This window comes from Artemia franciscana, chromosome 20 (assembly GCF_032884065.1).
Source record: "Artemia franciscana chromosome 20, ASM3288406v1, whole genome shotgun sequence".
Classification (NCBI taxonomy): Eukaryota; Metazoa; Arthropoda; class Branchiopoda; order Anostraca; family Artemiidae; genus Artemia; species Artemia franciscana.
Window position 1 is genome coordinate 37,308,000 of NC_088882.1, and position 24,367 is coordinate 37,332,366.

The 24,367-nt window shown below is 34.2% G+C and overlaps 1 protein-coding gene across 9 annotated transcripts; it reads left to right on the plus strand.

Moving 5' to 3' along the window:
- Positions 1-1,818: 1,818 nt before the first annotated feature.
- Positions 1,819-24,046, plus strand: LOC136040206 (gastrula zinc finger protein XlCGF7.1-like). Of its 9 annotated transcripts, none has more exons than XM_065724371.1 (5): positions 1,832-2,029; positions 13,689-13,777; positions 15,266-15,436; positions 17,098-17,256; positions 21,416-24,046. In XM_065724371.1, the coding sequence occupies exons 2-5, from the start codon at positions 13,735-13,737 to the stop codon at positions 22,036-22,038; spliced, it is 996 nt and encodes a 331-aa protein (XP_065580443.1). In that variant the 5' UTR covers positions 1,832-2,029; positions 13,689-13,734; the 3' UTR covers positions 22,039-24,046. The 9 variants fall into 9 exon arrangements, with proteins under 9 accessions (XP_065580444.1, XP_065580443.1, XP_065580441.1 ...); XM_065724369.1 differs by having other exon boundaries at positions 1,832-2,025; XM_065724366.1 differs by having other exon boundaries at positions 1,833-2,029; positions 13,607-13,777.
- The last annotated feature ends 321 nt before the right edge of the window (positions 24,047-24,367 follow it).

Below are 24,367 nucleotides of genomic sequence, written 5' to 3' on the forward strand. Positions count from 1 at the left end.
GTTTAAACAGAATAAACAGTATGTTGTTCTTTATCTATGGTTTGTGATTATAAATTATTTTATCCAAAAGATATAAACCTTTAACGTTAACCGTTTATTTCTTATCCAGTCCGTGCATCTTTGCAACCAACCTGTCATCGTTTTTCTTTCTATATCTGCAACCTCTTCTACTCTTTTTAGGGTTTGCGTTTTATGAATTTTAAGGCAAAACTAGGAAGTCCTTGGGCCAGAGAGATCTTGATATACATTTAATTTTTGTCTTGTGATGAAGGGTCCATAAACGATTTTTTTTTTTCTTTTTTGTATAGACACGTTAAAAATGGAACGAAAAGATTCAGAAGAAATTTTTTCCCGGTAAAACTAAAACAATTGAAGCTCATTGCTTAAGCCAAAGGAAATAACGGTTTGTTATGAGGAAAAAAGATATTAGAGAGCCAAAAAAAAAACCTTTGAAACTTTGATAATTTATTTTTTACTTACACCTGTGAGTTCCTGGCAAATTGAAAACCTATTATTAAAAAGCAACTTAAGGAATAATCCCTAGAAAGGGTAATAAACCTATTTTCTGGTGTAGTCTAAACTTTGACCCTAAAGTCCCTTGGTTAAGATGACCCAAATTAGTGACTCATAGTAAATAGAAAATTCGTTCCCCTCAAAATCGACCAAATTTTTCTTTGTACGCCTTTTGTATTCATATGAGGTAAACGAGCTCTCATATACCTAATAATAAATTGGGGAACGGGCCCCTGAAAACTGGGATTAGAAGCTTCTTTTTTTCGGAAAGCCCAAAAAACAAGGGGACCATAATTGTCGAAAAAAATTATTTGCTTTAAAATTGATCGAATATGAGAGTCAATAAACTTTTCTTCTGAACAGACTAAGACTTAAAGTCCTAATTCTCTGAGTTAAGTTGACCCTAATGCATATGACAGTGTGTTTTCTGAGGCAATGTTTCATCTAGGAAATGGGCGAAAAGAAGAGCAATTTTTATTGGCTGAAAAATGTCAAGTATTGTTGCCCTGGCTAAGAAGATCGCATATTTTCTATGGAACGGTAAGATGTTTTGAGGGGGGGGGGGAGAATAGGCCAAAAACCTCTAGTGTTTTATCAGTCTTAAGTTTCAAATTGTAGTTCCGTTAGCCAAGTAGTATATAATATAAAAATGGCGTGCATAATAGTCAACCCTGATAAACTCTACCCAATTAATTGAGCCTTCAGACGATACCGTCCCTGTTTTATTTCAATCCCCTTGAACTAACCTTCCCTGTAATTCAACTCCCGTGCAATCTATCACGGTACCTAAAACCTATAGTCAAATCTGACTTGTTGTTGACCTATGAATTAGATTCTTAATCAGTGCAGATGTGGCATAATTTCAAATTGCGGTGAACCTAGTCTTGAATCCCGAATTTTAAACTAGTTTTGCAATTAAATTAAGAGCTTTATTAATTTAAAAGTGAATGCGAATTTATTTGAAAAGATATTCTCCAAAAATGAATTCATATAAAAACCGAAAAAAACAATCTTATTTTCTAAATTCACTACCTCTGATAGATTTAAATATATGATTTGCCGCTTGTCTTTAAAAGAATTAAGCTAAATAAAAGTTTTTTTTTTCTAAAGATGATACAAAACGAATAAGAATGATTGCTTCTAAGTATAGGCAAAACATAATTTTGACAAATTGGGCAAAATAAATTGGCTCTTCATATTTTCCATCATTGGTTGATTTCCGAAAAACTAGGCCTTAACTGATGCCTTTACTAAAAAGACGCAAAAACGCAATATTAGAGACTGAAAATATTCTAAGTGGTACATTCTTAATGTGCCATCAGAATTGAGGTCGCCACCTTTTAAATATTTTTTTATAGATGGCTCTAAAATTGAATGCGCATTTTAAAGTTCAAAAATGTATGAGACTAATGCTTGGTTTTAGATTGGATGCCCCAGAAAAGCAAATCTAGGCGTTAAACTACTCCTGAAGGATAACAGCACAGTCCCGGAAAATACTTGCAGGCATTCTAAGTAGGTTGGCCTATTCACTTCTTATATCATTCCTGAAAGTATATCAGTTTACCTAATCCTTACGTCTCCCCTGCATGCAGGGGCGTTGCTTGGGGGATGAGAGGCGGTTGCCTTCCAATAATGTGGAGAAAAAATTATATATTCCATGCTCCTTAATTTTCTGGATATGTATCCCTCTTTCCCCCCTAACAAAAGGCTGGAGATTCACCCCTGCTTGTGTGCAAATACAACTTAAAGCCTACCCCATACTTAGATATGTATAGCCTACTTTATGAATTTTCAAAAGCACAACTATTGGTAAAGGTTAAGAATAGCCTAGGCTAATGGCTTTTAATAAACAGACCCGCTATAAAACAAGAGATATTTTCAGGTTGTTAATTTTATGCCCATTGGTATTATTTGCCTTCTTTGGCTATTCATCCCCAGTCCACCTCCTTTTTATGTAGGCTATATACAAAACAAACAGAAAATACATTTTGTTACCATTAGATGGTGTAAATATAGGTGTAGTCCAGTGTATAAGGCAACATGTTAAGAAATAATTATTATTTCATAATGTGAAGAGTAATCCTAGTTAACACGTTTTTTATAGGGAGAACATTTATCTTCACTTTTTTATCTGTTGTACAGATCTTATAACAAAATTCTTAAAAATAAACATGAATATGACTGCATTTTTGGTTTAGATGTAACCCATATTCCTTGTTAAACACCATTAGTGCCATTTGTCAAAAATATCTTAATGGAAAAATAGCCTATTGAAAATTAAGGTTAGATTAGGGTAGTTGCACTAATGATTTGGAAGTGCAATTTCAGAACCACTGTCAAACTTTTTCCTAAAAACAGGATAACTCTATTTAGTTATGACTTGGAATATCATCACTTGAAGCCATTGTTATATTTTGATAATGCAAAATATGGACACTACATCTAATACCCCCAGATAAGAAAAGAATATTAAGTTCAATCAATTCTGTGTTTTCAACAAGAATATACACAGCTTAGTGCTGTAGTAAGTTCTTAGTAGTACTAAACCAAATTTACTTGATGTAATTTTTGTATACTGAATTTTTTCTTGTTATTGCTTGTTTAGACTTTTGGTTTGAGCAGTTTTGCTTTCTTGGAAGTCTCTTGTGGTGTTACCTTCTTTAATTGATTAACTTGTCAACAAAAGGTAGGCTATTTTGTGTTTTGAAAACACAACTGACAACAAATTTTTTATTTTGCTATTAGTCAAACCCCATAGTTTAACCATAGTTCATTGTAGACCTAACTTGTGGTTATACTCTAGGGCAAATCAGGCAATGGCCTCTTTTTGTTTATCCATTTGTGTGATTAAACTTGCAAGTTTAATTGATTGCACAGCACTTTTTTCCTTTGCCATAATTCTTTTGAACTTTGATTTATTTTTGCAGTTTATTAATGAGCAAGGAACTTAAGAAAAAATTTAAGAACAGGAACTTGTATCACCAACTAACCATAGGAAACATTTCTTGGAATAAATAACTATTTTATAATTTTACCGGAATGTTTCATATATTGCTTACCTCCAAATGATCTGATAAGGATGGTCATAAGCATGACTAATCCTTGTATCCATTTCTCTTAATATAACTATTACTACAATACCATTACTACATTAACTAAAGGAGACAACAGTAGCCAAAAGACTTAATTGGCCACCGATTTGCCACTGATCAAGAAACCTAAACAGTGGAAACTTACTCTGAGAATCTTCCCACTATAGCACTGTAGCTTATCAGAAGGCCACCCCGTTCTGTCAGACATGTATGAGTAGACCTATATGGCAGAGATGGCCTTTCAGAAGGCAGACCTACGTTGTCACACACACATATATATATATATATATATATATATATATATATATATATATATATATATATATATATATATATATATATATATATATATATATGTTATTTATTCATACCCTTCTGTATAGTACATTCACCTCTCTTTTGTTAGTATAATAAAAGAGCGGTGAATATACATTATGCCTTTTAGGAGGTTTTTAAGAATAATCCAGAGATGTTGATTTATATTTATCCTGACCTCTATATAGTTTAGGATGCTCGAATATGGCAACAAATAATGATTTACCAATTATACATTCTTTTAAAATTGACTGTTTTGAAAACTTGTTGTGTTTACTTGATACAGATGCTTCAAAACCTTTAATTAGAGAGGAAGTTTATAGGGGGTTTTCCTCATAGTTTACAAAATCATGTAAGCAGATGCTAGAATACCCTGACCTCCATAACAGGTCACAAACTTTCAATTTTGGGGAAATGTTCCTTTAAATTTAGCACAGGGACTAATGAAATAACAGTAACAGCAATAGTATATAGACAGATCCCACTTCCCTGCATTTTGGAGTGGATGCAATAAGAAAATATGGAACCGTTTGAGATCCAATAACCAATAATATTACTATAACAAAGTCACACGCAGCTAATAGACAAATTTTCGTAACAACAGAGAACAGTAGTGAAAACCCCAAATACATTTAAAAATTAAATGGAAAAACCATCGTTGAAGAACAAACGATGTCTCAAGTCTTAGCAACATCAGACACAAAGGAGGGTAATAGCAAAACAATTGACGGTGTAACAGGAGGATACAACGTAAAGGATTATCCCTCAAATTTTCATGGAAAATTAAATTTTCAAAATTGAGAAAGGTAACACATATTTGAAACTATCCAAACTAAGCAGTGGTAATGTAAAAGTAAATAAAGCAACCTTAGGAAGAGCGAAAAGATTTTAAATACAGATATTAAATCACTAAGCAGTCGAAAACTAAGCATAAATTTTAAAAGCCAAGAGCAAATTTCACTGAAATAACAGCAGCTACGGCGTGACAAAAGGTGATATTTTTTTTAAGTTTTAATTTAGAACATTTACCAGAAAATATTAAAATCCAGGTAGGAAATGTTTCATGGGACTATAAGTGGACTTTCGTTAGACATAAAGCTGGTTAGGGCTTAACTTACCTGATACCTCAAAAAATACCAACGCAAGGACCGCCAATTACAAAATCCCCATATAAGACCCCCTAGCATTTAAGATCATGGCTTGATGACCCAATAAAATAAATGGAAGAACAGGAAGTCAGTAAAGAGGGGGTTAGCAAATGGTGTTTTTCATTAGTAATAGTCATAAAGAAAGACAATACCTGGAGATGCTGTGTAGACTTTAGGGCGCTAACTGCAGTCACAGTTAAAGATGTGGAGTTACCAAGAATAGTAAGAATTCTTGGTTCATTAAGAGGGTCAAAATATTATTCAAGTTTCGACCTGATCGCGGGGTATTGGCAAATAGCCTTAGACCCAGAAACGAATCACAAAGCAACCGTTTTAGACGATGAGAGAACGTTCACGTTTGAACACGTGCCCTTCAGCTTATCCTTCAGCCCAGACTTTTAGCCGACTAATTAAGTAAGTATTGAAGCATGATAAACAAACAAACACACGGGAGTCGATACAGAAAGTAAAAGAGATACCTTAGCTTATTTAGATGTTGTAATATTATTCAAGCTGGCAAACCTCTCTACCCAAGTAGAAGCCCACTCTCTAAGGTGGTATGGCCACCTACTCCGTCTTCCGCTAAGTAGCCCCGCAAGGATCATCTCGGACTTCAACCCCTCGGAAAATGGCTGGAAACGGCCTCGAGGAAGGCCACGCACTAGATGGGCTGATGTAATAAACCAATGCCTGCTCAATCACAACATCAACCTAAATGAGGCCCCATCCTTAGCCGTGGAAGTTCTGGTACGAGAATAGCCTTTGCATTGTAAAATTTTGGATGAGGAAATTAAAGTACGAGAATGAATGAATTATTTAATGAAAACTGAAGTTAGTTATTTTATTTTTGTCATTATTTCGGTTATTCATTTACTGTAGTTTTGACCGCCACTATTTTACCTTAACTGGTTTTTGGACTGCTTCTGTCTTATGAGAGTATTTTGTTTAATCTACCGAGGCAACAAGTATTACACAAGTGTTATTAGTTACTTGTAAGTTTATTTAGTAGATTAGTAAGTAAGCATTAAGTAAGTAAGATGCTCCATCTTTAGTCTATTCATATCTGAAAGAAAAAAATTCTACTATTTTTCTGTTGGTCGTTACAAAATCATGGAGATTTTTCTCGGTATAGGTAAAATCCGCCATTGTTACCACACCAAAACATTAAAAAAATTTAGAAACTTTTTAGGTAAGTTTGTTATTTTTTTTCCTGCTTACACAACATAGTCTAGTCCTATGCTCAATGAGATGGTTTATCCATAAGGAAATCTGATTTCAATAGAAAAATACGTTTGAATGCATCATGTCTGATTCAGTTTATAACAGACATAAATTATTGCGTAAATGAGGGGACTGCCCCATCATCAATCCCTCATTCGTTGCATAAACTTTTTAAAATGTATTAGACGAGATTCTAAGTCCAATTAAACGGTCCTTGCGTTTCAGAATTCACTTTTACAGAATTAGGACAAAAAGCCAAATTTTATGTATAGAGCAAGAGACTAAGGAGTTTGGAGTCCCTTAATATACCAAATTTATTGGGGTCTTTTTGAGTTTTAATGTTCCTTCTTACTTTCAATTGATAAAAAAATGTAATTTTTCATTTCTTTTTTAATTAGCCCAGGATGGCCGCAGGCACCTACCACTACACCAAAATCAAAGCTTGGAAGGCTCAAGTTTTGTCCCCAAAGCATTTGACAAAGGTGTACTGCCAAAGACGACTACCAATCTACCCATTATTAAAATACCGCCAGAACGCAATGTCAAACTCTGAAATAGCCAACTTGTTAACCCTATAATATAGATGGCATTTATATTCCCTGATATGAATGATTGAATGCATGTTTAACTATTTATAAAAACGTAACTTTAAACAGAGGTGACAAGCAGAGAGGTGCAAGCAGAGGTGGAACAGGAAACTGCAAGTAGAGGTGACTTTAGTTGTTATGCACAATACGAAGTTGGGATTGTTTTATTAACAGAGTTCATTCTGGATCTTTCAGGAGCCTTACAGTACAATTTTTGTTTCATTCTGTATATCACCTACGACTGTAGGCTAGTCCTGCCTAGGTGGTTGGCAGGTGAGTTGGGAATCCTTTGTCCACAGGTTTGATTCCTGGCATGGTTGGTTATTTGATTTAATAGTGGGGTCTATGGCATGACTATAAGCTTGGCCTCAGTCAACCTAGCTCTAAATGGGTAGGCTGGAGAAATCTTGCAAAGTTAAGAAGGAAGGGTGTACTAAAGCACAGGATGGCTGAAGGGTTATGAAACAGAGATCAGCACTGCTAGTTTGGACCTTGAGGGTCTAGTGCAGCTATTTATTAACTTATTTAAATAGGTGGGAGGGGAGGGAATGAATTGTCAAAAATGCAAATAGGGTAAGGCCTTCAGTGCTCAGCCAGTAACCCTAATAATATTTTAGCCATTGGCCTAGGCCTATTTAATGTTTAGCTAAGGTTTTTTTTCTCTAGGCTATAGGCTAAAATAGCCTATGATATTTTCTATTAATCATCTGGTAGTAGGCTATTCTCTTGTCTAGGAGTTACACTACTCTCTCCAGAAGGAAACAGTGTAAAATTCTTGAAACTACATTCCAGCATTATAATTAGCCTTTTTACTTGTATCATTCCAAAGACCACTTCAGTTTATCTTGTCCCTAGACCCCCCCTTCTTATGTGCAAATATTTGTTATAGCTTTGCTTAAACTTGGCTATGCATAGGCTACTTAATGAATTTTCAAAAGCATAATAATTAGTAAAGGCAAGCTAAGGACAGTGGCTCTCCAGAAACAAACCTAGGCCTACTAGTAAATTAGTGATATTTAGATTGCCAATTTTACGCTCTTTCAGAAACCTAAAGGTACAGTTTTTATTTTCTGTTTGTTTTGTAGGCCTATATAACCTAGGACTATATAAAACAAAGGGAAGCTAGGGATAAATTGTCAAAAATGCAAATAGGGTGAGGCCCCCAGGGCTTGGCCAGTGTTTAATCTTTGCCAGGTGTTTTGATTAAAAATTGTTTTTCCTATACATAGACAGGAGGCTCCTCATCTTGGACACTATGTGTATAGGGTTAGATATTTGTGATTGGTTGATGATTAGAACTAGACCAGTTGGGATTGGCTAAACTAATCTTGGAAAACATCTGGTCTTTCAAAATTTGACTTTTGACAAAAGTTAGCTGTGCATTCTAGTTTATATAGCCTACATACAATTATTCTGTTTCACAGCAACAAGTACAGATTAAGTTCATCCATGGTTGACTGTGTCTTTCATTAGGCCATGTTGTTCAAACTTTACAATCCCATGTCAAAAATTACCTTAAATTATAGCTTGGAGCAATCTAAGGGTTTCTCCTTGTAGAGTGCCAGAATGATGAATTGATTTGTTTTCAAAGTTCATCAGTTGAATGATCAGCTGCATCCCAGTTGAGTTTATGCTCTCTGGAGGACCACTCAGTATCCAGCCTTTGTTTGAAAACATCAGTAGTATCTGCAGTAACTTCTTCAGATAGTTTGTTCCAACTGCTGACAATTTGTGAGGAAAAGAATTGAGTATAGACACTGGATATGGTGGACTGTTTGACAAGTTTCAGAAGATGACCTCTAGTTCAGGAATTAGGACCAATAGTAGAGATTAATGCTGGAGAGTATTAGCTCTAATTAGCTTATAGGCTAACATAGCATCCCCATTATTTCTCCTGTAAACAAGTGTAGGAAGATTGAGCTTTGATAATCTTACAGCATAGAAAACCTGCTGGTCAGATATCACTTTGGTGGCATATCTCTGCACATCATCAAGGACTTTTATGTTTTTTGTAAAATAAGTGGTTGCTAGAGACCTTCTGATTTGAAGCTTAGGATGTACATGTCCCTTGTATAGAAGACTGATGACTTAAGGGGAATAAGTGGAAAGAGAACACTTAATCAGTTCCATGGTTGAACTAGCACCAGCAGCAGACCTCTTAGCAGGAGTGCTGAATTTTAGTTCATTGTCAATAGTGACACCAAGATTTTCCTCATTATTTACAGAGGAGAGCAGATGGCCCAAGAAAGAATAAGAGCAAGAAGGATTCAGTTTGCCAAAGTGAATGATACAGCACTTCACAAAATTGAGTTCAATCACAATTTCTGTCTGTCTGTCTGTCAGTCCTGGTTTTGCTGGTTCAGGCACTTCCAGATAAGCTAGGACTATGAAATTTGGCTGGCATATCATGGACTACACTACACCAGATTAAATTATAAATAGTCGTTCTCCAATTTGACCATCTGGGGGAGGATTGGGGGATGGTTAATTCAGAAAAATAAGAAAAAATGAAATATTTTTAACTTATGAACAGGTGATTGGATTTTAATGAAATTTGATATTTAGAAGAACCTCATAACTCAGACCTCTTATTTTCAATCCCGACCAGATCCGGTGACATTGGGGAGTTGTAGGGGGGAAACCAGAAATTTTGGAAAATGCTTAGTGTGGAGAGGTCAGGATGGTGGGAAGAATAAGCAGAAGTTCTAGATACATTATTGACATAACCAGACTAGATCTGCTCTCTTTGGGAGATTTATGGGGGGGGGGGGGGCATAATTTAGTAATTCAGAAAAATCAGAAAAAATGAGGTATTTTTAACTTATGAACAGGTGATTGGATCTTAATGAAATTTGATATTTAGAAGGACCTTGTGTCTCAGAGCTCTTATTTTAAATCTTGACCAGATCTGGTGACATTGTAAGCAGTTGGAGGGGGAAAGCAGAAATCTTGGAAAATTCTTAGAGTGGGGAGATTGGGATGATGCTTGGTGGGAAGAATAAGCGCTGGTCCTAGGTACTTGATTTATCAACCAGACTGGATTTGCTCTCTTTGGAGGAGTTGGGAAAAATTAGAACAAATGAGGTATTTTTAACTTACAAATGGTTGATCAGATCTTAATGAAATTGGATGTTTAGCAGGGCCTTCTGTTTCAGAGCTCTTATTTTAAATCCTGACCGGATCTGCTGACATTTGGGGAGTTGGAGAGGGAGACCAGAAACCTTGGAAAATTCTTAGAGTGTAGAGATCAGGATGGAACTTGGTGGGAAGAATAAGCACATGTCCTAGATACATGATTGACATAACCGGACCGGATTTCTCTCTTTGGGAGAGTTGGGGGGTGGGGTAATTCAGCTAATTTGGAAAAATTAGAAAAAATGGGGTATTTTTAACTTATGGACAGGTGATCAGATGTTAATGGAATTTGTTATTTAGAAAGACCTCGTGTCTCAGAGCTCTTATTTTAAATACCAACCGGATCTGGTGAGGTTGGGGGGGGGGGGTTCAGAGGGGGAACTGGAAATTTTGGAAAATGCTTAGAGTGGAGAAATCGGGATTAAACTTGGTGGGAAGATAACGTACAAGTCCTAGATATGTAATTGACATAAACGGACTGGATCCGCTTGGGGAGTTGGGCGAGGGGGGGAGATTGCCACTGCTTTGGTGTGTTTGGTGCTTCTGGATGTGCTGATGATGAAAATTGGTAGGCATGTCAGGGACCTGCACAAATTGACTTGATAACAGTTGTTTCCTTGATTCGACTATATGGGGCGGGGGCTGGAGGGAGGGAAATTGTGAAAATGGAGGTATGTTTATCTTACAAATTGGTGATCAGATCTGAATGAAACTTGATATATAGAAAGATTTCATGTCTCAGATGCTCTATTTTCCATTCGGGACATAGAAGGGTGGAGGGGGAAAGCGGAATTCTTGGAAATCGAAAATCTTGGAAAACTCTTAGAGTGGAGAGATTGAGATGAAATTTGATGGGTAGAATAAGCACAAGCTCTAGTTACATGATTGACATAACCAGACCTGGTTTGCTCTCTTTGAGGGAGTTGGGGAGATTTCTAGTACTTTTGCGAGTTCCAAAATAAGTATAAGTTATAGATACATGATTGACATAAGCGGAATAGATCTGATCTCTTTGGGGGAGTTGAAGGGATTTCTAGTGCTTTGGCGAGTTTAGTGCTTCTTGACGTGGTAGGGCAATGAAATCGAACTCTAGTACCAAGTCTGATTTTAGGTTCCAACCTTGTCACTAGTGCCTTATGAGCTCTTGGCTCTTGTTGGTAACCTAATTCTCTGTATTTTTATAATATCTTCATTATGGGGCTCATGCAAGTTTTCAGAGTTAAGCAACTGGCATGAAACTCAAAACTTGTCTTTAGATTGTTTCAGACCAGAATAGCCATCAATAGAGATACAGGAGAAATTTATTACTGCTGTATTTGTAATGCACTTGTTAATTCCAAGTTTTTGTATTTTCCTTTACAAAATCATATTCTGTAACCTAATTGGATCTCTGATAGGATCAATTTTGATAATTTATCACCATTCAAAAAGCTTTATCATGAAGAAAATTTGAATTGAATGTCTGATTGATCATTCAATATTGATTTATTTATTGATTGATTTTTTATTCAATTACCTTTTTACCTGTAAAAAAAAAATTGTCTTGTACTTTAGCACTTATTTTTAAGGTTTGTCTCCTCCAAATATTGTGTAAACATTTATCTATATGCTTCTTGCGTTTATTCTGAACCAAGGATAGCTCAGGTGATGTCTAAACCAAAATTTGGAAAATTTGGAAAACATTCAATTTGCTTTATCTGACTTGCAGATGCAATTCTGAAGATTTCACTTCTACAATACAAAGGTAGTCTCAGGTCATCCAAGTTCTGTACCCAGAGCATTGATTGTTGGAGGAAGTTGTCTCCCTTTAAATTTTGATTGAAACACTTTTAGGAAATTTCATTGGATAATAATACTTTTTGATATTTTCATGGAATAAAATGAAAATAATTTGCATTCTTAGCTTTTGAAAAATCTATCCCTCTTTCTTCACTACATTTTTGTGAATGAACATAACTGATACTTCATTTTCCATTGAAGCTTTTGAATTTACCAAATGAATTCTATTACTTAGCTGGGTAAAATGTAAAAACACTACTTGGCCCACAACACGTGGTCTTTGAGAATGGTAGATCTGAAGCATAAGAATGGAAGGCTTCTTAGAAGGTTTCAAAAAAAGGTGACAAGTTATAAGTGAAGACCAGCCCAGGAAATAGTAACCAAGACTCTACAAAAAGAAATCTTGATAACACTTAAGACATTTCAACAGTTGGCTTTTTATCCTAATTCCAAACTTATTGAATTCATGGTATTAATTTCATGTCCAAAAATTATATTAATAATTTTTGAGTTATTTTTTATATTAATAATTATTGTGTAATAATAATATTTGATTAAATAAAGCAATAAGTATATTTATTAAATTAAAACTCATTTAAAGCAAAAAGCCTGAAACATCTGCCTAATTTTGAAATAAGGGGGAAATACCACCAAAAAGAAAAGGGGCTGTAATGAAATTCAAATAATTGTATTCAGTATATTAGATAACTTTACTGTAGAGTAGTGATTTCCAGTCTTTTTCAAATGCATGCGTTTTGACAAAAATCTTCATCATTGAACACACTTTTCCACATAGTATTATTAACTACCAATTGGTTTATTTTTTTTTCAACTTCTTAGTAAAGACTGAGCTTTAAAGGTCCATATTAGACATTCATCATATATGAAAACTGATTATATTCATTATGTCAGAAAAAAATATACTTAGTCTAAGTAAAATTCTTTTTCAACAAAAATTAAAAAAAGAACTGTTTGTACATTATTGTTGTGATGAAAATTCAATCCAAAATTTATCTTTAAAATAATTTCAAAGTAATAGAAAATATTGCATATTATTTTTGACAATTTATGCAGGTTTATGAACAGAAAGCTTTATGCCACTCGGTGAAGTCATTTAGCTTAAATATTTCAGTTCAGACCAATGATGAGACGTAGAGTCTTGAGTCTGAAGTTGGATGAAGCTTATTTCTATGTTTGCTCTTGATAAATGCATAGGACGAAAACACTTTCTCAAGATATTTTGAGTTTTGGAAAGGCAGCAGACGCTTCAGGGCTACATCACTCTGCTTTTGTAAATCCAAAATTCGAGTGCTATCTTTAGGGAGTCCTTCTTAATTGTTTGATTTTTAGACTATTTTGAACAAAATATCCTAAATTTCAGTCAGAGGTCCTTATTGAGAAGGTAGTTAAAAAGAGGATTGACCAATGTTGGTTGACCTCCATTAATGTTTTCTCTAAAGATGATACTAGAAATTTTTCATTAGATATAAGTTTAGTTCCCTGTTGGCCTTAGGCAACCAGTGTTTCAATTTAAAGGGGTTCTGGGATAAAAAATAATAACAATAATGCATTGAAGTGTTATGCATTTTACTATGGACTACACTTGAGCATTGCCTCTGAAAGGAATTTACTTTTCTAGGAATCTTAGGTTTCCATCACAGTCTTTTTGGGTAAACAAAGAACTAAAGTCTGTTTACCATAAGACTATTTTTATTGCAAGTGGTTAATCTAAAGATGAAGTGCTAATAAATTGGTTTTGAATTTTGGAATCCATTTATCTATTCTTGTTTTACCTGTTTCTAAAAATATTTTCTAGGTTAGGTCCTCTTTGTACTCTTTGAAGATATGGCTGTCAAATTCGTTGATTTTTCAATTTATGTCGGTTTTTAATTATCCAGAGCTGTGAAGTGAAGCTGACTGTGTATTTGAATCAATTAGTGAAAGATGGACACTCTCAACGTCTTTGGAATCACTGCTGTGAAGCAAGGTAATCGATGTTGCAGCTTACCCTCTGATTAATAAACTTATCATCAATTTTAATTACATTTTTTCCTCCCGTAAAATTTTTAATGAATTTTTAAGAGAGGTTGAAAGAATATCCCCATTTCCTTGAACAAATGGTTTGAATTTAAACTTAAAAGTATAATCTATCAGCTAATAATCAGGAGCAATAGGGATCCCAAATATAGAGGATATGCGTATATTGTGTTTCTTGGATTAGAAAAATCCAAAAACCTATACTTTTAACCTGAGGATAAGTTTACATTGCCTTTAAGTGTATTGCATTTTTGTTTACGCTAGGTTAAACTTCTGATGGATATTAGGCATATTCCATTCACTTTTAACACATTTGATGAAGGATCAGTTGTGATCATGGCTCATAGCAGGAAGTCTGACTTATTTTTGACTTCAACATAAACATACAAAATAGAAAATAAAAGAATTATATTGATAAATGTTCTTAAAATATTTCTTGAAATAAGTCAATAAGATAACTTGAGAACTCAAAATCATAAGACAAACTTAATGACACTCATATATTTCCTAGGGGTCTTAAAATCAACTCACCAAAGCTTTCTCAAGGAAATTTGATATTTTGAGGTTTGTTTAACCTTGAAGTTTCTTCCCAAATAAAAATTTTTTGAACGAGTATTTTGAACAGATTTGTTACAATACACAAAGTTAATGTGCTATTTATTCTTAACACAAAAAGGACTATGAGAATCTTGGTGAGTTAATCGAGTTGCGTTTATGTATCGCAATTTCAAGTTGCTTGATTTTGATTTAAGGGTTTTTTCTATACTTGAATTCTTTTTCATTTTTTAAAGTTAAATTGTTTATTTAACGTATTGGAAGTCAAAATTTCATAAAAACTAGTTTTTTGAAATTAAAAAGCAAAAGCCACGGACTTGTTTCTCCCAGTCTTCACATGAAAATTTAATGTTTGCTTTAGAGGCCTCGGAAAATCAAAATTCCTTTCAACTCCTGCACATTGTCTCTTCATAACTCACAAAAATTCTTCCGAGATAAACCGAGGGAAATAATGTGTGCTTGGTTTTTAATATCTGACATAATTTTTTTATCATACATTAGGAGCTGTTATGACCTCAGCATGAACTGTTGTGTGAAGCAAAGATTGTTAGATAGTGTAACTTTTATTATGCTAATTGATTTTGATTGGTAATTTTATATTTTTATTTATCTGGAACTAGTATATAATGTTATTGTTTGGTGCATATTTAGCTCTTCTTTCTTCTTCTTTTCTTTCTTTGATTCACTTCTATGAGTTACTTTCAGCATTACATATAGTTATATGCCGTATTGTTTAATTGTGCAATGACAAAGCCAAAAACAGTCAGCCAATCCATGCGTCGATCTTGCAAAACTTTTTTTGGGTATCAAAAGGGTTTTTGATCATCATTGAATCATTGTTCTGAGATTTCTTGCGTAAATTTTCCATTATTCTTTTTTTTAGAAATTGAAGATCCTCTACCGAATGATCACAAAAGTCTGTTTGGATGTACTAATCCTATTCTATTACCTGTGGAGGGTAGTAATCTTGTGAATTTTTTTCAAGACATATCTACCAAGCTCGAACCTAATTGCAACCCTGCGAAACCGGAGCCAAATGCTGACGTGGACTGTGGTATGCTTTTCAATATTTTTGTCTTATGTTTGCAGGCCACAATAGAATATTCCATTTTGAACTGCCTTGGAAATTCAGTAGAAATTGAAGGAGAATTTTATTGTCATGAAGGTAATTAGGTCACAAAGTCAGCGGCTATGAAAATCGTGTCTAGTAGTCCCATTTTTGGAACACTTTTGGAACTATTTCTTAAGGGGCTTTGGAGATTGGAATGGTTTGGAATAATCATTTTTGTTTCCCAAAGTTAATTCTTGAAAAAAATTCAAATGAAAAACTTTTTGGTTAAACTTTAAATTCCTTTCTAACATTCCAGGAATGTGTCATAAAATATATTGTTTTTGGCAAACAGATTAAACTCTATAAAAGATGCCAACAATAATAGTGGTATGAGTTTTTCTTTTTAGCTCTGTAACACGTGGTTTTATTAATGACAGTTAAGATACATATAATATTAACATCAAACTTGCATTAAAGAATCATAAAGTGATTTATTGTATATATGTAATTCTTAAAATAGCAGAAGAGAATATAAATATCCGTGAGAAAATTAAAGACAAAGTTATAAAGCTCTCAAGAAATTTTCAAAAGTAATCATTTTGATACTTTTAATATGTAATTTTGATTATTTATATAACACAGGCAGGGTCATTTGTTTCCAAAGCACTAGTAAACAAAAGGAAAACAACAATCTTCCTTGTTGAAGAAGGTGGGGGACTGCAAGTCTCCAGTACAGGATTTCAATGATGATGATGTCAATTGTTTAACTTCTATTAAGGTCTTATTACGTGACGTCGGTAGCCTCTTCATTGAAACTACTAAAATTATTTTTCAAAAATAAAAATCACTGCATTGCTAAATTTGAGAAGATGTTTCAAAATATAATCCAAAATTTATAACTGATAAAGGTGAAGTTTAAGCACGATATAGAATGTTGTCTACAGTCTAAGAATATGTTTGTTAAAAAAATATGTCAAATAAACTATGTCTTTTAACCAGCTAAAATCGCATTTTACATAATTTGATCTTTTCAATTGAATTTTTTGTTGTTGTATACTTGGAGCAATGACATGAACATAGACATTTTTTATTTTTATTCAAAACGTATAAATTAAACAAAGAATTTACCATTAACGGACACTCTTAAGACAAAAGAGAGCAATACCAACATAATGTCAGTATTGAAATCTTACCTATATAAAGTTCCAGACTTGCGTTTTTGGTTGGAATTACATTTCAAAACCTCTAATGAGATAGATGGTGTTGGTTTCTCTTAATTACTAGATGGGTAGCTATTCTTTGGCTGCTTTAGTTGTGATTTGTTCTTTGGCTGTTAATTGAGCCAATAGCTCAATGAGATTGCTACTGCGTCACTCAAGAGCAGCTGAAAACCTACGATAAAGAATGTCGACTACAGTGATTCCAATGGTAGTCTTTCAATCCTTATGCCCCTCTTTTAGGAATTTCTCTTACATTTTTTTTTTTGTAAACTTAGGCTATTAAAATAAACCGAAATAGCACTCAGTCACCTGAGTGCTAAGTGCCGAGTGCACTAGTCAGAAATGACTAGTTTTTCTCTCTAAACAGGTTTTTTCAAAAAGTTTTAACAGTAAGTAACTTTGCAGCATTTTTGTTTTTTTTTAATTCTATTTCAACTTTCGTAGAACCCAAAGATGAATCATCAAACGACAATAAATGTATTTTCCCTTTACTATCAATGAAACGCGATGATAGTCTTTTGGCTAGTTCTCCTGGCACATTTCCAGATTGCAAACCTAGTTCTGGTCACCTTAAACTGGAGTCACAAAGTGGCAAGGACAAAGGTATGTTTGAAGTATCTTGAGCTTCTTGTGTATATTTCGGTATCCAAAATAATAAACCAAATCATTTCCTTCCTAATTGTGGTGGGGCATCAAAGTTATATGTTTCTGCATCTGATCGTGCTGGTTGAATATGTCTAGTACACATTTATTATCAAACGTCCCGGATAGTTTTAGTTGTTAGGATATTTTTTATAAATTTATGTATCCCAATTAATTCCTTGAACAAAACGACAAACGTACCTTTATTTGCAATTCTTTTTTAACTTTTAATGCTCACTACATCGATTTTATGTCACTTGTTATTAACCAAGTGACATACAGCTCTGTTTGGGGGAGTTGGGGATTCCAGGATTTCCAGAAAACCGGAAATCTTGGAAAACGCTTATAAATGTCGTAGATACGTGGTTGACGTAACCGGACTGGATATGCTCTCTTTGGGGGAGTTAGGTGGTGGGGTACAGTGCTTTGGCGAGTTTGGTGCTTCTGGACGTGCTAGGACGATAACAATTGGTAGGAATGTCAGGGAGTTGCAGAAATTGACTTGATAAAGTCGTTTTCCCCGATTTGACCATCTGGGGGGCTGAAGGGAGAGGAACAATTAGAAAAATTGAGGTATTTTTAACTTACGAGTGGGTGATGGGATCTTAATGAATTTTGATATTTAGGAGGACCTTGTGTCCTCCTAAAAAATTGAGGACCTTGGCAGGCGTATCAAGTACCAGACTAGATTAAATTAGAAATAGTCTCTTCCCCGATTCGACTATCTTGGGGGTGGGAGGAGTGAGCGAACGAAATAATTGAGAAGAATTTTATTTGCCGATAGAGCAAATAATTGTTCTTTTTAAGTATGGCTTTTGGTCTAGGGCAGTGGTTTTCAACCTTTTTTCCCCCATGGACCCCTTTTCCCTTCTTTTTATCTTGGTGGACCCCTTCATAGCTATTTGACATAAGAACATTTTTTATTCTTTACTAATATAAATTTTAAGGTTTTAATTATCAAACAAATACCATATGATTTATAAAATTTATAAAATATACGATTTATAAAATTTACAAAATAAAAAGCTTTATTTTTAAATGAAAACTAATTTAATACAAATAAAATATTCTAATATAATAATCATAATTATTATTATTATTACTATTATTGTGGTAGTAACTACAATATTACAAGTTTCTACAAGTTTCTTCGATTGGCAAGCAGCTAAAGCTCATGGAGAGTAGAGCTCCCCAGGCTGTTTAATTCACTCCAACATTATTTATGTAAACTGGATAAAAAAAGCAGTTGAAATTAAGTGTGTGATTAAGAAAAAGGAAAAGGCATGTTTATTCAATGAGATTCTTGTGGTTGATTCTTCTCGACAAGTTTCTTTATATTTGGTTCTATCGATGTTAATGATAGTAGAAGATCACCCCTTTTCACAATGTCAAGTCTATTGTGAGCTTTTGATAAAATTTGAGAAAAACGACTGAATCCCAACAAAATAAGATGTAGGAAAAGCAATAACGTAGAACTGCGCTTTATCCCAGAGCAAAGGGTACTTTGTAGCAACATTATTTGTTTTCCATATATTGTACTTTCCACCTTTGAATTTTGCACGTATTGTTTCATCACTTTGTAATTCGATGAGGGGCTCTTGCAAAGATTATTCATTTTCGGCAACATTAACTTCGAAAGGAATTGAAACCCAAATCGGTATATCCATTCCGAGTAGGTCACTAAACCGATTCAAAATAATGTAAATTACAGTAGAAATCAATTTCTTTAAAATAAAGAGCGTTCTGAGTTGGTTTTCTTCATGCAGAGATTACGGATTTTACGGATGGCTCTTGCAAAGATTATTCCATTTCGGCAACATTAACTTCGAAAGGAATTGAAACCCAAATCGGTATGTCCATTCCGAGTAGGTCACTAAACCAATTCAAAATAATGTAAATTACAGCAGAAATCAATTTCTTAAAAATAAGGAGCGTTCTGAGTTGGTTTTCTTCATGGACCCCCAAAATATCATTGTGAACCCTCAATTTGTTGTGCTTTGCCTGTGGACCCCTGGAAATATTACATGGATCCCTAGGGTCGATGTGGACCCCGGTTGAAAACCACTGGTCTAGGGGTATGATTCTCGCTTTTGATGCGAGAGGATTAAGGTTCGATTCCCGGACCACTGCAATTTATACATGAAGAAGATCCGAAACTAGATACATGGTCAATATAGCGATCGCTGAAAGTTGGCGGGCGTCTCAGGGACCCGACCAGATTTAATTAGAAATAGTCTCTTCCCTGATTTGACCATTCTTGGAAGGACGGTTAAGTTTGAAAAATCGGAAAAAGTGAGGTATTTTTAACTTACGAAAGGGTTATCGGTTTTTAATGAAATTTTATATTTAGAAGGACCTCGTGTCTCAGAGCTCGTATTTTAAAGCCCGACCTGATCTGGTGACATTGGGAGTTGGAGGGGGAAACAGGAAATCTTGGAAAACGCTTAGAGTGGAGGGATCGTAGTAAAACTTTCTGAGAAGAAGCTTTTGGCTCTCTCGACCTCGTCGCAAGTGCCATATGAGCTCTTGTTGAATGAAGAAATATGGTTTATTAGCATTTTTTTTATGAAAAAGGTATAGTGGGAGTATATCTATTTTTTTAATTAATAAATAGTTTGTTGAGAGTCAAAAGATTGCAGCTGTCTTTTATCAGGCGCATGAAATCTCGGAAAACGCTGAGAGTGGAGAGATCGGAACGAAGCTTGGTGAGAAAAGTAAGCACAAGTTCTAGATACGTGATTGACATAAACCGGAACGGATCCGCTCTCTTTGGAGGAGTTGGGAGGGGATTAATTCGGAAAATTAGAAAAAAATGAAGTATTTTTAACTTACGAACGAGTGACCAGATCTTAACAAAATTTGATATTTAGAAGAACATCGTAACACAGACCTCTTATTTTAAATCCTGACTGGATCCAGTGTCAATGGGGGAGTTGGGGGGAAGGAACTTGCTGGGAAGAAGCTCTTGGCTCTTCCAACCTCGTCACAAGTGCCATATGAGCTCTTGGCTCTTGTTGAACGAAGAAATGTAGTTTATCAGTAGATTTTTTTTATGAGAAATGTATAGTGGGAGTATATTTATTTTGTTTTTAATGAATTAATCATTTGTTGAGAGTCAAAAGATTGTAGCTGTTTTTTATCAGGCGCATTGGTTTGAAGGTTTGAAATGTCTGAAAGTATGTCTCTAGGGATAATTTGACTAGTGCACCACCTGGGGTCAAGCTAGCACATCATGTATTTTGCTCATTTCAAACAGAGGATTCAAATATACATTTTAATGGAAAGATTTCCACCTTATTGATATTATAGTCGTACAAGATTAGCATTGTACATGATTTTATGTCTTCTGGACTGTACCTTTTCTACCCTCCACTCTCCCGCTTTTCTAATTCAGAATGTAAGTGACAACGGTAGGAATTACGGGCAAACCGGTTGGCCCAGTTGAATAGGGTCAACGGTCAAATTTAGTCTATTCTCAACGTTTGCTTTCCATCTAGATCGTATTCCATCAGTGGATTGGATGTGGTTGACAGGCTCATCCTGGAGGGAGAAAGTCTCGAAGTTCATCTGTTTAGCCAGTTCTTTTACTCTCCGACCTTTGCCATTTAACGAACGAATAATCGGTTGAAGGCAAAGGATTGCAGCACTCTAGTATCAGACGTATTGTTGCCCTCCCTTGATTGTTGATATAAGCTATGTTTATTAATATGTAGTTTGCAAATAAATTAATTACTTAGTCAGTACTGAATTAATTGCAGTTCTTGGATACCACACGGTATTAACACTTTTTAGACAAACTCATATTTAAGTAATAACCTGCACAAGCCCAATCTTAAGAATTGCAATTACATTACAAGCTTAAGGTTTTAAAATTAAGAGAGTTTTTGTAAAAAAAACGGTTGTTTGCTCTTTACTTAGAAAAAAAGAAATAAAGGGTTGGTTGAATCACAAGAAAAATGCCTCACATTGGCTCTTACAAATTTGTCACCAAGGCAAGATACATTAAAACTAAATATATAGTCCGTAATTAGGGTTAAGTATCAATAGTTGAATTGAGTGACCAATAAAAGTAATTGATTTTTGAGTGAAATTTACGTTATTTCAATTTTTCCCCTTGCAGATAACCCAAGAAGCGACACTGTGAAAAAACCTTTCGAATGTGATATGTGTGATAAAACATTCCGCTTAAAATGCAATCTATCTTCTCATCGAAGAACTCATACTGGAGAAAAACCTTTCAAATGTGATATGTGTGATAAAACATTCCGCTTAAAATGCAATCTATCTTCTCATCGAAGAACTCATACTGGAGAAAAACCTTTCAAATGTGACATGTGCGATAGAACATTCTGCCAAAAGTCTCACCTAACTTATCATCGAAGAAGTCACACTGGAGAAAAACCTTTCAAATGTGACGTATGTGATAAAACATTCGATCAAAAATCGAACCTATCGCAACATCAAGTAACTCACACTGGAGAAAAACCTTTCCAATGCGACATATGCGATAAAACTTTCGGTGGGAAATCTAACCTATCTTCGCATCAAAGAATTCACACCGGAGAAAAACCTTTCAAGTGTTTGACATGTCAGAAAGCATTTCGTCAAAAATCTCATCTATCTGATCATCAAAGAATTCATACTAGAAAAAAACGTTTTGAATGTGGTATGTGTGAGAAAACGTTCTGCAACAAATACCACCTATCTTATCATCAAAGAACTCATTCTGGTGAACAATGTTAGATGCGTTTCTGAAAAAGTAATTTATTTAAGTATGATATATACATGCAACGTTTTACTTTTAGTTCCCAATTATCTCGTCACAAAAGCAATCTGAGGGAAAACTATTTGTTTTTGTCAATGTGTAAGTGTGTTATACATATATTCAATGTCAAAGTTTTCTTGTCAAAGATGTATTAGGCTCTTTGTAATTTCAAAGTTATGTATGCTCATGTCAATTAGTTGCCTTTGTAAAACTTATTGTATGTATTTTCAATGTTGCTTTTATGTTTTCTTTTATATGACCGGCTCCTTTCTATTACTAAATTTACTAAAAGAACAAACTTCAATCTTATTTAATGTAAAGATCAAATTATTTTTGCTAGCGTAAGTGAATCCACTGAACATAAATAATGATCATTTTTTTTTTGCTGATTGTCTGAAACATATTTTGATTCGGTAAGATTGTTGGCTGTTTTGGTTCTGTAATTTGAACCCTGGAGCACACCACACCGATCTCTTTAAGAAAGGTTGTATAGTATAAAGGAAAATTCGTTAACATATCCCTAAGCTTTGGATTTACCCTTGGAGAAATTTATGCATTCCTAGAATATATTCGTGAGCTTTGTTTGGAACTTAAGTTGTATTGATGACAGAAAGTTTTATTTTGTTAGCATGGAATTCTTTATGAGAAAGTATTCTTCAAATCTGTTTTCCTAGAGCATCTGAACAAAGGCCAGTAAAGGTTAACTCAAGCAGAGCTTATTTGTGTCTTGCTCTTCATTGTAGTAAGCATAACACATGGGATATTTGAAGATCTTCATTATGTCCAGCTTAAAACATAATTGACCAATATCCAATAATTGGATTTGGAAAAACAAATCTTGGTTCTGGTTTCTTCAATCTTACTTAATGTAAAGATCAAATCATTTTTGCTAGCGTAAGTGAATCCACTGAACATAAATAATGATTTTTTTTTTTGCTGATTGTCTGAAACAAATTTTGATTCGGTAAGATTGTTGGCTGTTTTGGTTCTGTAGTTTAAACCCTGGAGCACACCACACCGATCCCTTTAAGAAAGGTTGTATAGTTTAAAGGAAAATTCGTTAACCTATCCCTAAACTTTGGGTTTACCCTTGGGGAAATCGTATTTATGCATTCCTTGAATATATTCGTGAGCTTTGTTTGGAACTTAAGTTGTATTTATGACACAAAGTTTTATTTTGTAAGCATGAAATTCTGTATAAGAAAGTATTCTTCAAATCTGTTTTCCCAGAGCATCTGAACAAAGGCCAGTAAAGGTTAACTCAAGCAGAGCTTATTTGTGTCTTGCTCTTCATTGTAGTAAGCATAACACATGGGATATTTGAAGATCTTCATTATGTCCAGCTTAAAACATAATTGACCAATATCTAATAAATGTTGGATTTGGAAAAACAAATCTTGCTTCTGGTTTTTCTAAATATTTTAATTATCTATGGCTTCAGTTTCAGTTCAATAGTTCCTGGGTCCTTTTTCTTTGTAAAAACAACAAATCATCCTATTAGATAACTGCCTTGAGATTCTCTTATGTTTTGGTTTTCATTGCACAGTTGTCATTAAGATCTCACCCCTTTTTGGGGATTGTAACTTATTATTATACGTTTGAACCAATACAATTATTTGCTAAATTTTTTTTTGGTGTGTGCCTTTGAAATTAATAAGTTATATACTTTGTTAGTGCATTAGTTGCAAAAAAAAATTGTTTAAACAGAATTCAGTTTTGTATGCTGTTCTTTATCTATGGTTTGTGATTATAAATTATTTGATCGAAAAGATATAAACCTTACCGTTTATTTCTTATCCAGTCCGTGCATCTTTGCAACCAACGTGCCATCGTTTTTCTTTCTATCTCTGTAACCTCTTCTACCCTTTTTATGGTTTGCGTTTTATGAATTTTAAGGCAAAACTAGGAAGTCCTTGGGCCAGAGAGATCTTGATATACATTTAATTTTTGTCTTGTGGTGAAGGGTCAATAAACGATTTATTTTTTCTTTTTTGTATAGACACGTCAAAAATGGAACGAAAAGATCCAGAAGAAATTTTTTCCCGGTAAAACCAAAACAATTGAAGCTCATTGCTTAAGCTAAGGGAAATAACGGTTTGTTATGAGGCAAAAAGATATTAGAGAGCCAGAAAAAAAAACGTTTGAAACTTGGATAATTTAATTTTTACTTACACCCGTGAGTCCCTGTCCAATTGAAAACCTATTATAAAAAAACAACTTAAGGAACAATCCCTAGAAAGGGTAATAAACCTATTTTCTGGTGTAGTCTAAACTTTGACCCTAAAGTCCCTTGGTTAAGATGACCCA